At 38.4% G+C, this 19,537-nt stretch overlaps 1 protein-coding gene across 2 annotated transcripts in view; it reads left to right on the top strand.

Annotated features, from left to right (window-relative positions):
• Positions 1-19,537, top strand: part of TRIO (trio Rho guanine nucleotide exchange factor) — a 248,134-nt gene that overhangs the window by 138,381 nt on the left and 90,216 nt on the right. For both annotated transcript variants that reach the window (XM_066992554.1, XM_066992555.1), the window contains exons 16-24: positions 2,573-2,692; positions 4,266-4,457; positions 5,331-5,480; positions 6,935-7,049; positions 11,581-11,696; positions 15,010-15,132; positions 17,967-18,161; positions 18,277-18,392; positions 18,928-18,994. In XM_066992554.1, the coding sequence (XP_066848655.1) occupies positions 2,573-2,692; positions 4,266-4,457; positions 5,331-5,480; positions 6,935-7,049; positions 11,581-11,696; positions 15,010-15,132; positions 17,967-18,161; positions 18,277-18,392; positions 18,928-18,994 (1,194 nt within the window). The remainder of the gene's footprint in view (positions 1-2,572; positions 2,693-4,265; positions 4,458-5,330; positions 5,481-6,934; positions 7,050-11,580; positions 11,697-15,009; positions 15,133-17,966; positions 18,162-18,276; positions 18,393-18,927; positions 18,995-19,537) is intronic.

Genomic DNA, 19,537 nt, shown 5'->3' with positions numbered 1-19,537 from the left:
CTCCTAAGTGCACTGATTTTACTATGCTTGTTAAACCTTTGCAGTGCACTGTTGTTTGCTGCTGTGATTATGGTGTATATTCTTGGATATGTCTATATATTCACATGTGTACAACAGTGTAGTCCAAGCCTGAATCCTCAAGAATGCCTTGAGCTGCCTTGGATTCATACATGTAGACCTTAAAGCTTGGTGCAAACACAGTCCACAGTGTTTGAGCTCTGATTCTCCAAGAATACTATTCAGGGCGAGTATCCTGGCACTCCATATAGGGTCATATGGATATAAAAATGCACGTAGGAGTGCTTGCTGAAGCAGGTGTGTCTTGTGATCGTGTCTAGTTGGAGTAAAAAATCAGTACAAGAAACCAAACTTAAAACAAGCATCTATCTATAGAACTACCCTTTCAGGTGTCCCAAACTCAGTTTCGTTTCTACAGTTTTGCTGATGTTCTGCTGATGCTTTTCTAGCCTGCTGAAGACTAGGAGGGGAAAAGATAGGATGTGTGGTCCGCTCCAGTAGTGAGGTGATGGGAATATGCCAACAAACACTGCAAGGCAACAGCCTTGGAAAAAGAACAGGCTTGCAGTTTACTGGTACTTATGTTATCCCTTTCAGTCAGAGCAGAGAGAAGGGGAAGGAGAAAATGCTGCTGGCAACTTCCCTCCTATGAGTCCCACCCACTTCTGCACTTCCATCCTAATCTGCAATAAGCAGGAGTGCAAATCAGTGTGTTCAAAATAGCAAGTTCTGTGCTAGCTGTCTCTGCTGCGTGTGATAGGATGCCAAGTCAAGAAGAGCTTTGAATTAGTGCTGCTTTAAACGCTCTCATTTGTTGTAAATTCTCTGGAGAAGGCTAAAAGTATTTTAACACAAAGGTGGTGCATTTTATTACGTTATACCTGGAAGAATTAATTTGTATGATAGAAAGAGAGTTTAGAGATGCTGTTGTAAGACAAAATAGAAGTTAAAAAGTGATTTTAAAAATCTTCCACCCTCTATGTTCTTCGAGATAAATCCTTTCCTCCAAGCTTAATTTCTGTCTTGTCTTCTGGACCCATCTGTTTCCTAGGATGTTTTCCCTTTTCTTGTTCTTGAGGCCTTCCTTGGCTTGCTCCCTTCAGTATTTAAAAACCCCAGGTGTCTTAACCTGACTTTTTTCATGTCACTCTTCACGTGCTCTGTGCTGTGATCTGGAAGCCTTTCCTTGCAGCAGCAGCAGTTGTTTCAAGGCCAGAAGCTTATGTTTGTAGTTAGAAAATCTGCATGTTGGTGTAGAGATTATGCTATTAAATTTGAAGATGAAGGCAAAAGTAACTGGAAAAGGTACTTCAATTTATCAGGAGACACTGAATTACAGTTCAAGACAATCTTGATGTATTGGAGAATTGTGCTGCATGAAGGATATGAATTTTATTAGTGACAAATGCAGAGCATGATTTACTGGCAGGAATAATCAGCTGAACAAATGCAGCACAGGGGTAATTACTGGCTGGGCAGTAATTCTGCAGAAAAGTTCACAGACAACAGTGAATAACCTCAATTATGTCCAGCTTTACTCAGTATTTGAAAGATTTTGACAGAAGTGATGGTTATCAACTGGAGAGAGCTCATAAAAGAGTAGCGAGAAAAATTAGGAGGCTAAGTTCATAGGGGAGTGGTTGAAGACTGGTGTCAATGGGGAGTGTTGTCTAGAGGAAGGAGTAGGGTAAAATTATTGAGGGAGAGGATGGGGGAAAATGATGCCAAGAGGGATAAATGTTTGTTGTTTGTTTTTTTCTTGTTTGTTGGTGGTTTTGTTTGTTTTGTTTTTTTCTTTTGTATATTGTGTGCAGGGCAAATTACATAAGGTGAAATTAAAGCAAGAGAGATTTTGACAGTTAGATGTTAGGAAGAAGACTTAAGGTGATAAAAATGTCTGGTGAAAGTGTGGGATGCCCATTACTGGAGTCTTGAGTAATGAACAGGACACAGATCTTTGGGGGCGGGGGGAGGCCTTAAGGTTACACGTTGCTGCTGTTGGTGAGGAATGCACTAGGTGGCCTCCTGAGGCTTCTCCCCATCCTAGAATTCTTGGGGTTTTAGTGGACGAGTCAAGAAGGCACTTCCTGAAAAACAAAAACATTCAAGCAATTAGAAAACACTTAACGGTCATGTTTTTCTCAACGTTAATATTCTGAATTATTTGCTGTCTTTTTACTAAGCTGCACGTCCTCAATTTACATGACTGACACTGGCTCTTCAGCAAATATTACTTGTAACTTTATTCTGTTTTCCAGGTGGCATAAGTGACATGCAGAAGTGCAACCTTGCTTCAGTAAAAAATGAACCCACAAACATGTAATAATTGACTGAAACATACAAGTTGTCAGCTAAGCAAAACAGGCAATTAAAATGAAAGTCATTGCCTGTGTTATATTACATATATATCACTCACTGTAAACGTATAATAAATGATTTAGGCATCAATTCCAGAACCACATGTGTCCATAAATGGTTTAGTCCCTAGCAACGATGCTTTTCTTGCTGGCTGGCAGTGGAATTGTGTATTTTAAGGTCTTCTCTTTTGTTACAGGTTTTGGGCTGGATCCGAAATGGGGAGTCAATGCTAAATGCTGGCCTTATCACTGCTAGCTCTTTGCAGGAAGCAGAACAGTTACAGAGGGAACATGAGCAGTTTCAACATGCAATAGAGGTAAAAGCACCATTTCAGTGACCGTATCTAAGAAGTTCTCTATTATTGTTCATGAGTCTCTGTAAACAGCATCGTCCTAAGGAGGTGTATCTCTTCTTTCCCTTTTCATACTGGCGGGTTAACGCTAGAGTATTGAAATCATCTTATGGCAAAGAGATAAAAAACACTTATTGGGAAGCTGGGGTTTTTGTTCATGTTCTTTTTTTCTTGTTTTGGAGCTGCAGTGCCAGACGACCACCTCTTCTTGGTGCCTTTTTTGCAACATTGTAAAGTGGTAATTTTTTGATTGGAGAAGAATAAAAAAGTTAAAATATAAATCAAGTAAGTCTGTTAACAGCAGCTTTACTGAAAATGGTGTTTCCCTTTTTTAGAATACAACAATATAAAACTAGGTGTTAAAGTTGAGAATAAACGAAACAGCACACATGAATTGTATGTATTCCGATTAAAGAACAACAACCATTTATTCAGTGTATTATGATATGGTCTTTTTATGTTTCCATTTTTGTTCAATGGTAAGTTTTACTGAAATTTGTGTGTGGTGAAGTGTCCTTCCTCCTGCTTTGATTTCAAACTAAATATATTGGACTGGTCATCTGTGTGCCAAAATTGTACAGAGATCTTAAGACTGGAACACAGTAATATTGATTTATATGCACTATTGGGGGATTTGTGGTGACATTGGTTATATATAGTATGCTTTTTAAAGAACTTTTGCTGAAAATGTAACCAATGTTATGTTTCTTTGGGAAAACTATTTTCATTTTCAGAAGTACTGTCTTGCAGTAATAGTTTCATGTTCTTATGCCATTTTGTGGAGCTCTGTGTTTCTCTTTTTTTTCTTTTTTTTTAACAGTTTGAGCTATATGTACTCTCGTTTCGAAAGCTTTGGTAACTCTTAAGTGTAAGAATCATGTGACCTCTAGCTGTTTGTCAATTTAAGGATAAGTGACTAGGAAGGTTAAACTCTGTGTTTTCTGTGTCATTCTGGACTCAGATGTAATCGTACTTAATATAGTTAAGTGTTGAAGAATTTAGGAAAGTATATGTTTATATGGAGAACTAAAGTTAAAAATTTTTCTTCTAAAGACTGGAGAGAGTTGTCTTTTTTATTGTCCTACATGCTTGCATCTTGGTTCAGTACTAATTTGCAATAGACTGCCTTAAAGCTGTGAGGACAGAAATAGCAATCAGACCAAAATAAGATAAATCCTTTCCATCTTTTTTTCCCTCCTTATGATGAAGGGAAAGAAAATCAACCTGGAATTCATGGTTATAAAGAATTTTACTGTGACATAGAGATGAGATGTGTGATTAATGCTTTGCAGTCGGCTTTTATTGTAGTCTGCTAATCATTGTTGATTTGCTGGTAAATCTCCATAGGATTTATTTTCCTTGTGTTTGCATAATGAAGTCATGCAGTGACTAATATTAGACAGTTATTTTTAGTTTATGAGTATGTGTGTGCGCGTGTAGAAGTGTCACTGACACAGTGGAAATGTGAGCCTTTGAGGTCTTCAAGAAAATGAACTCAAATGCTTTACTGAACCCCTGAATTTTCATCTCTTGTCAGAAAACGCATCAAAGTGCCCTACAGGTTCAGCAGAAAGCAGAGGCAATGCTGCAGGCTAATCACTATGACATGGATATGATCAGGGAGTGTGCAGAGAAGGTTGCTTCTCATTGGCAACAACTGATGCTGAAGATGGAGGACCGTCTCAAGCTTGTGAATGCCTCTGTTGCCTTCTATAAAACTTCTGAACAGGTACAGAAATGCTATATGAGCTGTGTCAGCCTTGGTAAATTCTTCAGCGCGGTGTCAAAAAAATGGGTTGGCTGGATTTGGTTATGTTTACCGATTTGATAACAATGAAATGCAGTCATAAAATACAAAAAATTCAAAAAGCAAATTATTTTCCCAGCTGCCTTAGAAACAGAAATCATGGTTTTAAAAGAGTAGTAGACAAATTGCACTAACTACTTGGAGGCTACAGTGTAATTTTTCTGGCTACACTCACTTCAATTAGAAAAATTCAAAGATTACCAAAGTGCAGTGGTTATTGGTGAAGACTCAAATCTTTGTCAGCCTCTTCTGTCTCTCTGGCCTTTAATGTTCCCCAGATTCTTATTTTAATCAAGAAAAAGGCTTGTAAAACATTTCCGAAATAAAACAGGAATACAAGTGCTTAGTTTAATTACTGCTTGTATCAAGAAGTTTTGCTTAAACCACAAGCAAGTTACACAGAGGTTTTAATGGAACTACTGCAGATGGTTAATGTTGTGTTTTATATGAGAGTCAGAGAAAAATCAGCTTTATTTGACTTGTCAGCAGAAGAGTTAGTGGGAATATTGGCAAGGTTGCTTCCTCTGCAATCATGTGGAAAGCTTATCCTGAACTTTGCAGTCGCAGAGGCTGGGAAAGAAGAGCAACTTCAGAGAGAGCATCCTGAGCAATTCCACCTAAGAAGGCCAGTGCTTGCAAACCTAAAGCCAACGTTGGTTACCTTCCCTTAAGTCCCAGTAAAAATATGTCAGAAGATGTATGTAAGGGATAGATCAGTTTTCAGTTTTTCTGTCCTGCATTTCAAATTTTTGTTGTACTGAATTACATGCAAGTTGGACTCCTTCTGCCCGATAGGTGTGCAGCGTGCTGGAAAGCCTGGAGCAAGAATATAAGCGAGAAGAGGACTGGTGTGGGGGAGCAGACAAACTGGGTCCCAACTCTGAAACAGATCATGTTACACCCATGATAAGCAAACACCTGGAACAGAAGGAGGCATTCCTGAAGGTAGGTTTTGTCACTTTTTGTGGTCTTCCGTGTCTTAGAAAGCGTGCAGTCAAACATTCACTATTACAGCGCTGAAACGTGCATGGAAAGCAATGGAGCAGTGTCTAGTTAAAAGCTAAGCTATGTACATGTTCTGAACCACAAAATGTGGTAAGTGGCATGTTAACCACTTCTGACAGTGAATAAGAGAGTATAGCCAAGTTCATAAAATTGTGGCCAGCCTTATAAATGTATTTCCTGTGGAACTTCAATAGATGTCAGGTCTCCCACTGTGACTGAAGTTGAATTGGGAATCACAGCTTTGAGCAACTGTCATTGTAAAGAATAGTTAAAAGCTGCTGCTTTGGAAAAGAAGTGACAGTCACGTATTGTCATTACTGCCTGTGTATCAGAGCAACTCTTAGTTGTACTTGGCCTACAGTACAGAAAGAAGAAAATTACTAGACGAGCATCTGGGAGTAGTTGGGATTGTGTAATAGTCTGCAGATAAATTAAAGGTTTTTTATTCTAGCTAATGCCCTAATGAAGAGAGTTATTGATCATACTGAATAAAAGTGTAACGGATGCTTGCAAAGCAGCATGACTAAGCCTATAACTAAAGGCTTTTTCCAGTATCGCCTTGAAAGACTTCACAGTATATAACTTAGTTTTACTAAAAGCCTTTTTGTTCTCAGTGCACAGATGAGAACATTCAAAAATGTATTAGCGTAGCTCTAAGTATGCTGTCAAATGCATCTTTCAGCAGCGGGCATGTGAATTTCCAGTCTTTGGGTTAAAATAATTTGAGAAATTGCTTGGTATCTTTGTTACTGCATCTAACCAATTTAAAGCAGCATTTCATGTTCTGATTATTAGAAATAAGGCAGCCAGACCATATATAGTACTTGATGTGCATTAAGATGAAGAAGGCAGCTGAGCTGAGCGTTGGCAGTACAGCTGAGAGGACTCAAAGTTCTCAAGGCCTTTAAAGGACATGTCTTAATATTTTAGCACTTTTGGTTTCACTTCAGCTAAGCAATTACTTTTTGTGTAAAGTATTGGTGAATGTTTTAGAATATCCAGGTGATGTCATAAGCATGTGCACTCTGTTTATGCAATAAATCATTTCAAGTGGCACATACACAAAACAAACTATGAGCTCTGAGTCATGCTGAAAGCTCTAAAGCAGGTAATTGCTTTCCAGGATCTTCAGATAAAAACTAGTATCATTTTGTTTGGTTGGGTTTTTTGTTTCAGTTTTTAGGTGTTTTTTTTTTTTTTTTCCTGCCAGATAAGTAAGGATTATTTATTGGGGAAACAATTTTAATGGTTGGGTTGGCTTACTTGTAGAAGAATTTAATAGGCAACGCTTCTTAAGGGGGGGAATACGCAAAAAGGGGGAGAGGAAGGTCCTTCATCTCTGTTGGATGCATATGTGTACATCTTGGAAGAAAATAATACTGCTGACTCTCTAGGCTTGCACGCTGGCCCGGAGGAATGCCGATGTCTTCCTGAAATACCTGCACAGGAATAGCGTAAACATGCCAGGGATGGTGACACACATTAAAGCACCTGAACAGCAAGTCAAAAGTAAGGGGATTCTTGTTCTTATTCTTTTTTTTTTTTTTCTCATCCAAAGAGTGCAATGATCATGTGCTGTGGTGTGTGTGATGCTGGGGGACTGAAGCCTGCACAAGTGGAAATGGTTCTGTGAGGCTTAACAGGAATTAATTAAAATTGTTCTCACACTTTGGAAGAGCTGACAGTCATCAAATTTTCTTATACCCAAATGAATTTGCTCTGAATTTATTTATCTCCTGCTTACGCTTGATCTTCTTGCAATTTGAAACTCAGATGTGCTGCTTTTGTTTAGAGAATGAGATAGTAAACTTCCATGTGATAATGTTTGGTCTGAAGCCGAAAGGGAGCTGCTGATCACTTGAAGCTTACTCAGTCTACTGGTGTGGTGCATTCTGTGAGTTCCTCAGGAATGCCAGGGCAATCCCTAGAATGATGCCCTTGGGCTCTTCATATAGCTGAACCAGTTTTAAGGAACTTGATGAAGTATAGGATAACTGACATCATATTTAAATATCTTGTTTAGATAAGTAGTAGCTGAGATGAGGCAGGAAAGAACCATTATGTGGGGCTTGGCTTTTGGTAGGACTAATTCAACATAGTGCAGCTTTGAGGTGTAACTTGTGTTGTAGGGAATGGACTAGAGACAGAAATCTGTAGGGTTTTCAGGGATGAAAGTGGCAAAACAACAGAAATTAGTAGGGTGTGCATAAATGGTGGGTGAAGTAGGCAGAACGGAGATTAGTAGGAGACATTCAGAAATAAATACTGCATTTTAATAGCTTATTTGCTAGTCATGTACTGCTTCATGCATTTTGAACCTGTGGCTGAACACTTGTCAGTGCTACAGACTTAGAAACAGAGAAGTCTAAGTCAAATTGCCTAATTAATTGCTGTTTGCAGCTATCCAAAGGGAGTTATGCAGAAGGTGGAGCCAAACTCAGAGGAACACAGCATTAGGACCTTGCTGTAATTTTTTGGTCCTAATAGAAAATTTTGAATGGATATAAGCAAAAAGTGTTACAGCAGGGAGTGAGAAAGCACCGAGCAGAACAGGTAGCCCAGAGAGGTGGTGGAGTCTTTGGGAAATTTTAAAATTCATTTGAACAAGTCCCTGAACAATTTTGAAGTTAATCTTGCTTTGAGGGGGACGTTGGAACAGGTGATCTCCAGAGGTCACTTCCACTCTAAATTATTTTTTGATTCTACCAGAAAAGGACATGCTCACTTTCTTCATTTTCCTATAACAGGAAAAAAGTTTGTTAAGCTCATCTATGTATCTGATGGTACTCAAATTGAAAATCTCCCTGTGTTGATTTTTTCTTCTTGGAGAGATAATAGAGTATTGGACATTTGTAGGGAAATAATTAGATTGTGTCTGTTGAAACTTTTCGCATGTGCGAATAAGACAAAGGATTATTTCCCCCCTATCCTCAAGACATCAACATTTATAGAACCGCATAAGACAAAATTTCTGTGCAGATGCAGGTCGTATCAATAGTGAAAAATTGTTAATGAAATTTGTCAATTAGTTCTTCTCTTAGTAGCAGAAAACAAAATCAAAGCAGAAGCAAGCAGAAAGTTGAGCTATAATGTTTCTTGAGTGTAAGAAAAAAAGTATTAGGACTTGTAGGCAAACTTTAAGATTTGGTTCCAAAAGCTGTTTTGTGCAGAAACAGTCATTCTGAGAAAGATAAATGTGTTCAAATGAGGGAAAAGTAGAGAAGTCTTTGCTAATGTCCTTAAAAATAATTACATTTCAGAACAGTAGTCTCTTTTAATCTCTTTTCTAAATAGATAGGATTGAAAAGAGTACAGCGTTTATTTCAAGAATACATCTGAGTACGAGTGTGTGTAATGGTCCTGCAGAACAGATGCACCCTGTGTTTCAACAAAATGAAATAATGTGTTAGACTGTGCTCATTATATAGTATTCAGACACTAAAAAGAACTGTTTATAAAATGGAGTAACCCTTGAGTTTCTGCAGAACTGCTGAACTTTTTTTTAAAACAAACAAAAAAGCAAATTAACATACATTATTCAGTGGCAGACTTGATCCTTGTTTCCAGACGCAGGTTAAAATATCTAGAAAAGCAATCTGTTAATACAGGCAAAGTTTAGCTAAACACATTCTTCTTGGGAAACAGTAATCACAATGATACTGAACTCTGAAAGATGTCATTCTGTCCCTTCATACCAGTGTAAATAATTTTCTTGACATGTCGTTACAGCTGTACAAATTCTGTATCAGACACCATGCCAAAGCCAATTTTTATGAAGTAGTAGTGGCCTGAAACTTTGTTGTGGCAGGTGGATTCAGCCAGTGACAATAGTTGTAAGCTCAGAAACAGAGCATCTTCATCTTGCCTTCTGCTGCTAGTTTCATGTGCTTTTTTCTTGCCTCTGCTTCACAGGCTACAGGTGAACATCGTAGATGAAGGAACTTTGGTCTAGTGTTGCTCATATTTTTAGATAATCTGATAGTGCAAGATGTGTAGAGACAAGCTCCAAGAGATTTCAGCTGATAGAGCCAGAATAAATTGAAAGCTTAGGAACTACTTTGGTATCCTAACAAATGTTGGAACTAAAGAAAACAACAGTTCAGAAGGCTTGAAATAGGTAGAGCTGCTCATCTAAACCTGATATGGAAAGTCTACATTCTATAACTTCTTACAGTTATTTTATAAAATGTGTTCTATTCCTTGTCAGTCCAAGAAATTAATGGCAGTGACATTAATGGGACTCAGCCAAATGTCTCTCACTGGCTTGCCATCTGTATCATGTCCTCACAGAACAAGTGCTGTTCCAATTAGCTAAATTCACCTTACTTGCTGTGTATCAGAATTACTTCACTTGCGTCATTATCAAGATGTCTCTTTTTATATGGTGTCCGTTTGGGTTTATTACATTATATAATGGTAGTCCCCCAGAAATCCGGTGTGTGTTCTGTGCAAGCATTTCAGAGGTGGCCTAAGGCAGAAATAAAACTGAGAAAGCAGGTGAGGCAGCGAGGCAGCGTTGCATATAGCAGATCAGCTCATGACTTGGCAAGGGGACAGATTAGTTGAGGCATGTTTGAGGGTAGCCTGCCCAGCAGGAATAAAACATTGGCTGCAGTTACCAGACTCCAACGAAAAGCAAATTCTGGGTGATCTCAGCGCTCCATGTCAAATGGGACTACAGTATTTCCAAGCAGGAAGATATTGGCAGCACTGCAGCCAGGTTTCATAATCCTCAGGAAGGCAGTAGCAGGTGATTGTAATTGTTCCCAGCTCACCCATAGATAGGGAGAGACGTTTTTCCCTTCAGGCTGCCTTTGAGCTTATCTGTCAAACCATTTCTCTGAGTTGTTAGCTTTTGCAAGTTCGGACGTGGTGGACCAGCACCATGGGGCTGGGGGACACAAAGATGTTCAGAGGTCTAGCACCTAAGACTCTTCATTAGTATTCATTGAAAATACCCGGTTGTGGGTGTCTGTAGAAAAACAAGTAGAGCATTGCTGTGAAGGATAAGCCTTTTTTGTCGTCTCTTCTGTTTCTTTCAAATGGTGGAGGGTTCCCTTTGGGTTCTTTGCACTTCCAACAGAATCACCTGACAGAGATCTTGCGATTCCCCATTCCTATGAGTTTCAGTTTGCCATCTGGGTTTGCAGTATCTACAAAATCCACTAGGGTTGCTGTTCTGAAAGAAACAGTGGGTAAAGTGAGCTTCACAAGAAAACTGCTAGGATTTATTTATTTGAAATAAAAACCAATAAGCATTAAAGAAGCAGAGTTCAGATAAGATCTGCAGCATATTGTAAGCAAAAAGCCTTTGCCATCAAAGAACTTATAAGCCAGACACATGGAATTGTAGGTTAACAGTATAATTTGGATGCAATTCTCAATGCTAGACAGTTTCTGATACTCAGAAATGGAGTAGCAAATTGTGGAGTTAATTATTTGATTACCTGGAAATTCTGTCGAGGCTCAGTGAACATTGATATTTGAGCAAGTCAACATTCTCAATTATAGTGTTTTTTGTCGTGTTTTTTTTCTTGTTCTTCTATATAATGTTTGAATATGTGGCATTTGTTATTGTAGTGAGCTAAGCTTATATATTTACCCATATATATTAAATTGTAAAAATACTTTATAGGAAACTTGTATATTCAGAAAAGAAAAAAACTATTCTGTGGTTAATATGAGCCTTTAAGCATATGCTTGTGCATGCTCACTGTTTCTGAGCAAATCCTTCAAGAACTATCTTTGTCATACTAAGTTTTGAGCTCTTATAAACAGTGGCAATCCCTGTATGAAAAGCATCTGATAGAAGAAAAGGTGTCATGAATAGGTTTCAGTTACATTTCTAGTTTCTTTAATGTTTCTCTAAGTAGTAATGAAAAAGGAGCACTGAATATTTCATGAACATTATGAAAAAGAGCAAAATACAGTAAAAGAGTAACACTTACCAATTCTACAGTGTAAACTACTTCCACTGATTCTGGTATGTTTCAAAATTGTTTGTCATAACCTCTGTTGAAACTGTTTGTCTTCCTTTCAGATATCTTGAATGAGCTCTTCCAGCGGGAAAACCGTGTGTTGCATTATTGGACCATGCGTAAAAGACGTCTTGATCAATGCCAACAGTATGTGGTGTTTGAAAGAAGTGCCAAACAGGTGAGGGTTGTATGTAAAAATTCTCTTCAGTGTGATTAAGGTTTGACATGGACTAACTTGTCCTATAATTGCAAATTTGCCATTGACTTCAGTATTCCAAATGCCTGAAAGATCAATAATTAAATAGAAAGTAAGATGAATTATTTGCTGTTCCTTTAATACAGAAAAACTAAATCTGCTGAGGCAGCCGGTCTTTATTGCTGTAATTTAAAGGTAGCTTCTGCCAGCTTGATCTGATACTGCCTAGTCTCATTTCTTCAATCTTGTGTTGACAAATTGTTATGCTTGTTAACTTTTACACAAACACACTTAATTTGATCAGGGAAATAACAGACAGCAACATATTTCTCAGATGGTTAGGGGTAGGAGGGAATCTAATTAATCTAGATTAACCTAATCTAGAAAACAGAAGTTGGGTAATTCATTAAACAGTGTAATTGAATGACTGCAAAAGTCTTTGCAGTTTTTGTGTATTTGCATGGTAGGTCCAACTTCTTATATTTTGTTGAATTTAGCAGTCTGGAAATAACCATTAAATAATTACAGCTGAAAAAAATCGACTTTACTAATCATAATGGAAGCCATAAAAATAAGCTGGGGGGTTCCAAGGCAAAATTGGTAACTGGAATGATCGGCAGCTCTTTTTTTTTTTTTTAAACTGGATATAGGACAAAGAAAGGAAGCTAATCTGTTCCTGTTCCGCAAAAAAGAACACAACGCCCATAGTGCAAAATATAGTTAGACATATTTTAAAGGACTCTAAAAGCTAATCTTTTATTTCTTTCCAACAGCCAATGTAGGCAGAGGCTTAATTACTAGTGGTCTGTTTTGATCTTGAAAGGTTTCTGAAGCCTGTCTTTCATGACTTCACAAAGAAAGTAATGCAAGTTAAATCCTGGAGTGAAGTTAAAGATGAATAAGCCTTTAAAACAACAATTAAAAACTACAACACCCCCACTCCAACCCCTCTTCCCGGGTTGTGAATGACCTTAACTTCAACCTCTGCCAAGCACATGACCTGATTGCTTTTGAACAGAGATTAGTGAGTAATGGTCAAACACCAGAGATAAAGATCTGTCAGCGTTTTCATTGTAAATCCCGTTTTGCAGCAACTTTCAGTTTAGTCACTGCCACGTTTATTGGCACTCCATACCTATTAGCCATAAATGGGAAATATTGCTATCTTTATTATGGCTTTTGTTTGGAAGTTGGAAGAACCCATGATTTGTGCTTTCAGAACTATGTGCCCTGCTATGGAAACAGATACCACAATAGTTTGCAAGGAAAATGATAGAATGACTTATCATTCCAGAATTAAGGGCTCACCTGGTCTCTAAACTGATTTTTTCCAGTTCGTGTATGCTGATGTGCCTCTCTATACATTTTAGCTTGGTGAAGAGAAGACTTAGAGGGGATCTTATCAATGTGTACAAATATCTGAAGGGTGGGTGTCAAGAGGATGGGGCTGGACTCTTCAGTGGTGCCCAGCGACAGGACAAGAGGCAGTGGGCACAAACTGAAACACAGGAAGTTCCGGCTGAATGTGAGGAAACATTCCTTTACTGTAAGGATGACAGAGCACTGAAACAGCTTGGACAGAGAGGTTGTAGAGTCTCCTTCTTTGGAGATATTCAAAACCCGCCTGGATGCCATCCTGTGAAATATGTGCTAGGTGATCCTGCTCGGCAGGGGGGTTGGACCAGATGATCTCCAGAGGTCCCTTCCAACCTCAACCATTCTGTGATTCTATGATTCCAGCATACAATCCTGACCTTCACATGAAACAAGCGGACTTAAACTGTAGGAATTAACATCAAGATTAACTTCTGGTCACATGACTCTACAGAGCTGCCAAGAAGTAATGAAAGGGTGACACTTGCAGAGGGAAAATTTTGTTTGTCACTCATTCCAGCACTGTGTAATAAACCCACAAAAAAAAAAAAAAAAGTGGAGGCTAAAAGTGAAAAGCAAGAAGTATCAAAATAAGCATTGTTTATAGCATCAACCTTTAATGTGCTTATTGTCTACATCGGTCTTCACCTGCAAAGTTTGACGTTAGAATGACAAGAAACATTGTGCAGGTGGCCAGCTGATGTGCACCTCTTCTTGATCCCAGTCAAAGAGTTGTTGGCTTGTTTCCGTCAATGGCACTTGAAAAGTGCAGGCCCATCTCTTGAGGCTTGCATCTGCACTAGTATGTGACCGGGTAAATAGCATCCTGGTACACCCTTACAGTCTTTAACATTCAGGCATTGACGGTGAGTGTTCTAGCCAAACAGTACTAAATTCATTGAACAGTTAATATGTCAGAACTAAGAAGTTTCTAAGTGTGTGTGCCTCTGCATCCTGTCTTAGCAGCCTGTATTAAGAGTTGTAATTGAAGATTTGCATTGTCAAGTCGTTTTACATTTTTGATTTTAGTGTTAAGTGGCTGCTTGTTGAAAGGACTCACTTTTTTGTAGTAAAAGGGAGAAGGATTCATTGCAACAATTGAGTTTGTGTAAAAGGGCAGTGAATATTAATGTGGGCAGAACACAAATCATAACATGGATCAGCATGGTTCATAATAGTAAGAAAATAAGGTGCTAGGATGTAGAAGGGAAACAATTTTAGCTTGCAGGTCATAGATAATTCAGTTTCAATAACAAAATACTGTGTTTTACTGTTTACTGTCGCCTTCTACCTCTACATACGTTAATTGAACTGATACATCCCACCGTTCTTCCTTTGCTGCAGGTTAAACTTCTAGGAGTATACGTAACTACAAAGTATGGTAATACTACAAAGTATGATAATACTTTGTGAGGCTGGAATACATGTCAACCAAAGAGTGAAACAATAGTTAAATCTTAAGTGCATAGAAGAAGTATAGCCTATACATTTGTCAGTCTTGCATAAATTTTTATAGGTTGGGAAAACACGCATTTATGTTCAAGTTCAGCTGTCCTGTGTTGAACCAAAAAAGTTATTTTTGCTTGTTTAAGGAGTACATTAATGAAACTGTAAATACAGTCAGTTAAAACCATTTAACAGTAGACTACTAATGTAATAGTGGACTTCCCTGAAGTTACCAGGTTCGTATGCCAGTTGTTTTTCTTTAATCCCTGAAGCACTGCTTCATAGACTAAGTGAATTATTTTGTAGTTACAAACTGTTTGATATTGTAAAGCTATTACACAATTGCCTCAAGTGGAGTAGAGCAAAATTTACCTATAACCAATCTGTGTTTGTGAAATGCTGTTTACAGTTGGTTTCTGTTGGCAAAAGTATATTGCCTTCTCTCTTATTTTTCCTTCATTCTTGCTTTATTTAGGCTCTGGAATGGATTCATGACAATGGAGAGTTTTATTTATCCACACATACTTCCACTGGTTCCAGTATCCAGCACACTCAAGAGCTGCTAAAAGAACATGAAGAATTTCAGATCACAGCAAAGGTAAAATAGAATTACAAAATGGGTTGGGTTGGAAGAGTCCTCAAAAATGATCTAGTTCCAACCCCCCTACCATGGGCAGGGACACCACCCACTTGATCAGGTTGTCCTGGGCCCCATCCAGACTGGCCTTGAACACCTCCAGGGATGGGGCATGCACAGCTTCTCTGGTCAACCTGTGCCAGGGCCTCACCACCCTCTGAGTGAAGAATTTCCTCCTAACCTCTAATCTAAATCTCCATTCTTTTAGTTTAAAACCATTCCCCCTTGTTCTGTTATTATCTGCCTGAGCAAAAATTCTATCTTTTTTATAAGCCCCCCTTTATGTACTGAAATGCCACAATGAGGTCTCCCCGGAGCCTTCTCATCTCCAGGCTGAACATCTCCAGCTCTCAGCCTTTTTTTTTTTATAAGAGCAGCCATCTGATCAACTTTGTGGCCCTCCACTGGACCCGTTCTAACAGGTCCACATCTTTCTTGTGCTGGGAGCTCCAGACCTGGGCACAGTACTCCAAGTGAGGCCTCAGGAGGGCAGAGCAGAGGGGGACAATCACCTCTCTCCACCTGCTGGCCACTCCTCTGGTGATGCAGCCCAGGATGCAGTCGGCCTTCTGGGCTGCAAACACGCACTGCTGGCTCATGTCGAGCTTTTCATCCATCAGATTCCGCAAGTCCTTCTCTGCAGGGCTGCTCTCAATGAGTTCTTCTCCCAGTCTGTGCTCATGTCTGGGATTGCCCTGACCCAGGTGCAGCACCTTGCGCTTGGACTTGTTGAACCTCATTAGGGCCCACTTCTCAAGCTTGGCCAGGTCCCTTTGGTTGGTATCCCTTCTTAGTGGTGTATCAACTGCACCCATTCAGTTTGGTGTTGTCTGTGCTCTAAGAAAAGTATCCTTAAAGAGTTGCCCCCTCTGATCAGTTTTTCTGTCCACAAGGATAAAAATAAATAAATAAAACCATGTACCATTTAAAAAACAAACAAACAAAAAAACACAGTAAGAATGTCTTAAAGCTTAAATAAGAATGTCACAAAGAAGCTTTGTGTATTTGCATTGTCTTTCTGTATTTCTTCTGGGAATGGAATAAAACAGGATAATCAGAAAATAATCACCGTGTTACTGGAGCTCTATCAGCCAGCCCTATGTGCAATTAATTTCTTATGACAGAATTGTAGTGAAATAGTTTAAAAATGACTTAAAAAAAATGGAAACCATGAGGTCTTTTGATTTCCGTTTTTACATCCTTATGTCTGTGGATTACTGAATGTTCATTTATGATATAAAACACAACAGGACATATTATTCATCTACAATTTAATTGTAGCATAGTAGAAAAACAGCAGATAGTGAAAAATCATTACTGCTAAGGTTATTCGTTTTATTAAAATATTCTGTGATTCTACTGCAACTTTTTGAACCGTGGCAGAATTATTTTCTTTTCGGTTTCTGGAGGCCTATACAGAGATGGAGATGTTACGTGTGAGGCTTAGTAGTTTTCACATGTGAAAAAACAACAACTAGCGCATGACCAAAGTACCTGAGGTTACGTAAACTTGTCAGTCTTTGTGTTTCATTTTGTAACTCACCTGTTCCAACTCTTGGCTCTACAGTCTTCCAAGGAGCTCAAAAAAGTAAACGAGTTGATTTTTCTAAAGGACTACCTCAGAAGGGAAGAGACTTGGAGATAGAGTTGTTCATGGGACATGGAAAGGGAGAAAAGAATCCAGAAAGAACAGAAACCGTATCTGTTTTTCAAACCCGGATTTTCTTCCGAGTTTCGCTCCAGCCTTTGTTCTGTTGGATTCCATCCAGCATGCAGAGCACCACTGCCCCCGTTACTTCCTCTGTCAGTCAGTGGATGACGCTGGTGCCCCTTTTGAGAGGATGTTGTTAGTGCCACTCCCTACTTGTTTCAACGAGTTTCATTACTGGCTGGGAGGAAATAGTAGCCCTGGCTTGCTCTTACACTTGGAATTCCACGGTGAAAAAAAGTGCTTAGATGAGTGACCATAAGGAAAGAGAAAGAAAAGAAAAAAAGAAAGGACGAACAACACCACCAAAAAAAAAGAATGAAAAAAAAAAGTCAAGTTCTTATAAACTGCTTTGCTTAACTCTCTGTTATCAAGGGCACTGGCAGGATGTTTTACTCTGACATGGTATCAAAGAGAGGTGGAGGTATAAAGTCATGTTATGGATAATTTATGATTTACACAAAGAAAGTGCATAGTGTTAGGTAGCATGTTAATTGGGAAAAGCACTTAGTTACATATTTGGTGGTGGCTTCTTGTTCTTTTAGAATCTAAGAACTATGTGACAGCAAAACATGGTATGAAAAAATGTAAAGAATATAGTCTATATCCATTAAATTGTAAAGAGTATAACAAAAATAATATCTATCACAGCATTTCATTGATGCCCTTGTAAAAAGAGAGGAAGTTTCCTGAGCCCTTGTGGGCTTGGCCCAATACCAGTGCTTCAGTGGTAGTGAAGAAAATACTTTCAATGGGATCAAAATCCTTTTATGTTAGTGCAAGGAAGATAAGTGTGCTCTGCAAAGCTCTTCTAGCAGAATTTAGTCTGTGGGTTAGATATGGAGCACATTTTTGAAAGAAAAATAAACAACCAGCTTCTCATATAACAGTAAAACCCAAGGAGTTCTGTATTCATCCTGTGCCATTTGTATTTAGAAAATATCTGTTTAAAGAAGTTCTGGGATGAGAGGAGGAAGCTAGCTCCTTTCATGGCTTCTCCACCTGTACTTAGTAGCAGGTTAGGCAAAATGATCCCTTTCATGACAGGTAGAGTTAGTAACTGTTTGATATTTTCCTGTTTTCATAGCAAACCAAAGAGAGGGTGAAGTTGTTGATACAGCTGGCTGATGGCTTTTGTGAAAAAGGGCATGCTCATGCAACAGAGATTAAAAAATGTGTCACAGCAGTGGATAAGAGGTACAGAGACTTTTCCCTGCGCATGGAGAAATACAGGACCTCTTTAGAGAAAGCTCTGGGTATTTCCTCTGATTCCAATAAATCGGTAAGTGAAATTGGAGTGTGATGATAGACACGCAAAAAAAAAAAAAACTTTGCTTGCATTTGATTTAGCTATCATTTTCTCTTGTCTTAATTAATATTTCCTTTCTTTAATAAAGAGCAAAAGCTTGCAGCTGGATATAATCCCAGCCAGTGTCCCTGGGTCAGAGGTGAAACTGCGCGATGCTGCTCATGAGCTTAATGAAGAAAAACGAAAATCTGCCCGCAGGAAAGAGTAATGAATTTATTTATTTTTAATCAATGAGAGTGCATAAATCAATCCTGATAATGAAGCAACTGTCGTGGCTCGTCTGGGAGCTTAGAAATCAGATAAATAGTAAAAGAGAATGATACTATTCATTAGCTCCTACTGCCTTTTATTCAATGCTCATTCTCACAGAAAATTCGAGCATGTCAGAATGTTAAACTTTCCAAGCCATGTTGCACTTTATAACTTTTTTTTTCCTTTTAGAATTAATGTGAATTATATGTGTAAGGGGAGGAGGGAGGATAAGTTAAATCAATACAGCAATGGAAAAGCATTTGACAAAATTTCTATCTCCTTCCCCATTTCTTTTTGCACTGATTAGTAATGGAGGAATGTTATCTCTCATGTTGCCTTCGTTTTCTCTTGTTGCATTTCAGTTCTCAGATTTTTCCTAGAACAGTAGAAAAAGCAAAACCTGATGAGAAGTGTGTATTCTGGTTATTATGTATTCATAATGATTAAACAGACTGAGATTTGATTAGTCTTTCTGTTGTCACCTAAGGTTTATTATGGCTGAGCTAATTCAGACAGAAAAAGCTTACGTAAGAGACCTCCGGGAATGCATGGATGTAAGTTTTCTTCTTTCACTAGTTTTTGAAGGCAGGATTCAATCTGTTGCTTTCTACTTTTTGATTTAAAAAAAAAAAAATCAGTTTGTTGTCATAAGACTTAAATTGGGTTTTCTGCAATTAATAAGAAACTTAGAATTACAGTTGATATCAGCCATTTCAGAATTCATCCTGTATCTTTTGTTTTTGTCAGTACTGAGTTTTAGTATTTGATATTTTCCTTATTCATAAACTTTTTTCTCTTTTCCCTTTCTTCCTCTCTTTTCCCTTTCCTCCTCTCTTTTCCTTCTTTTTGGAGAGGGACAGGAAAAAGGAGGGGGTTAATTTATATGCTTTGCTAGCAAGAGAAAAGAGCTTGTGTTAATTCCCTTATTATGTGTATCACATGTTCTGCTACTCGCTGACTTTTTGAATAGAAATTCAGAAAGATTCTATGGAAAAGTGCCCAGTAATTGTTATGCTTAAGCTAGTAATGTTCAGTGTTAGCTCTTGCACAAAACATGAACTTCCAGACTGCAGACGTGACCTTCATAAGGAATATCC

This window comes from Anser cygnoides, chromosome 2 (genome assembly GCF_040182565.1).
Source record: "Anser cygnoides isolate HZ-2024a breed goose chromosome 2, Taihu_goose_T2T_genome, whole genome shotgun sequence".
NCBI classification, from domain to species: Eukaryota; Metazoa; Chordata; class Aves; order Anseriformes; family Anatidae; genus Anser; species Anser cygnoides.
Note: the sequence above shows the minus strand (reverse complement) of the source record. Positions and strands in the feature narration are given on the sequence as shown.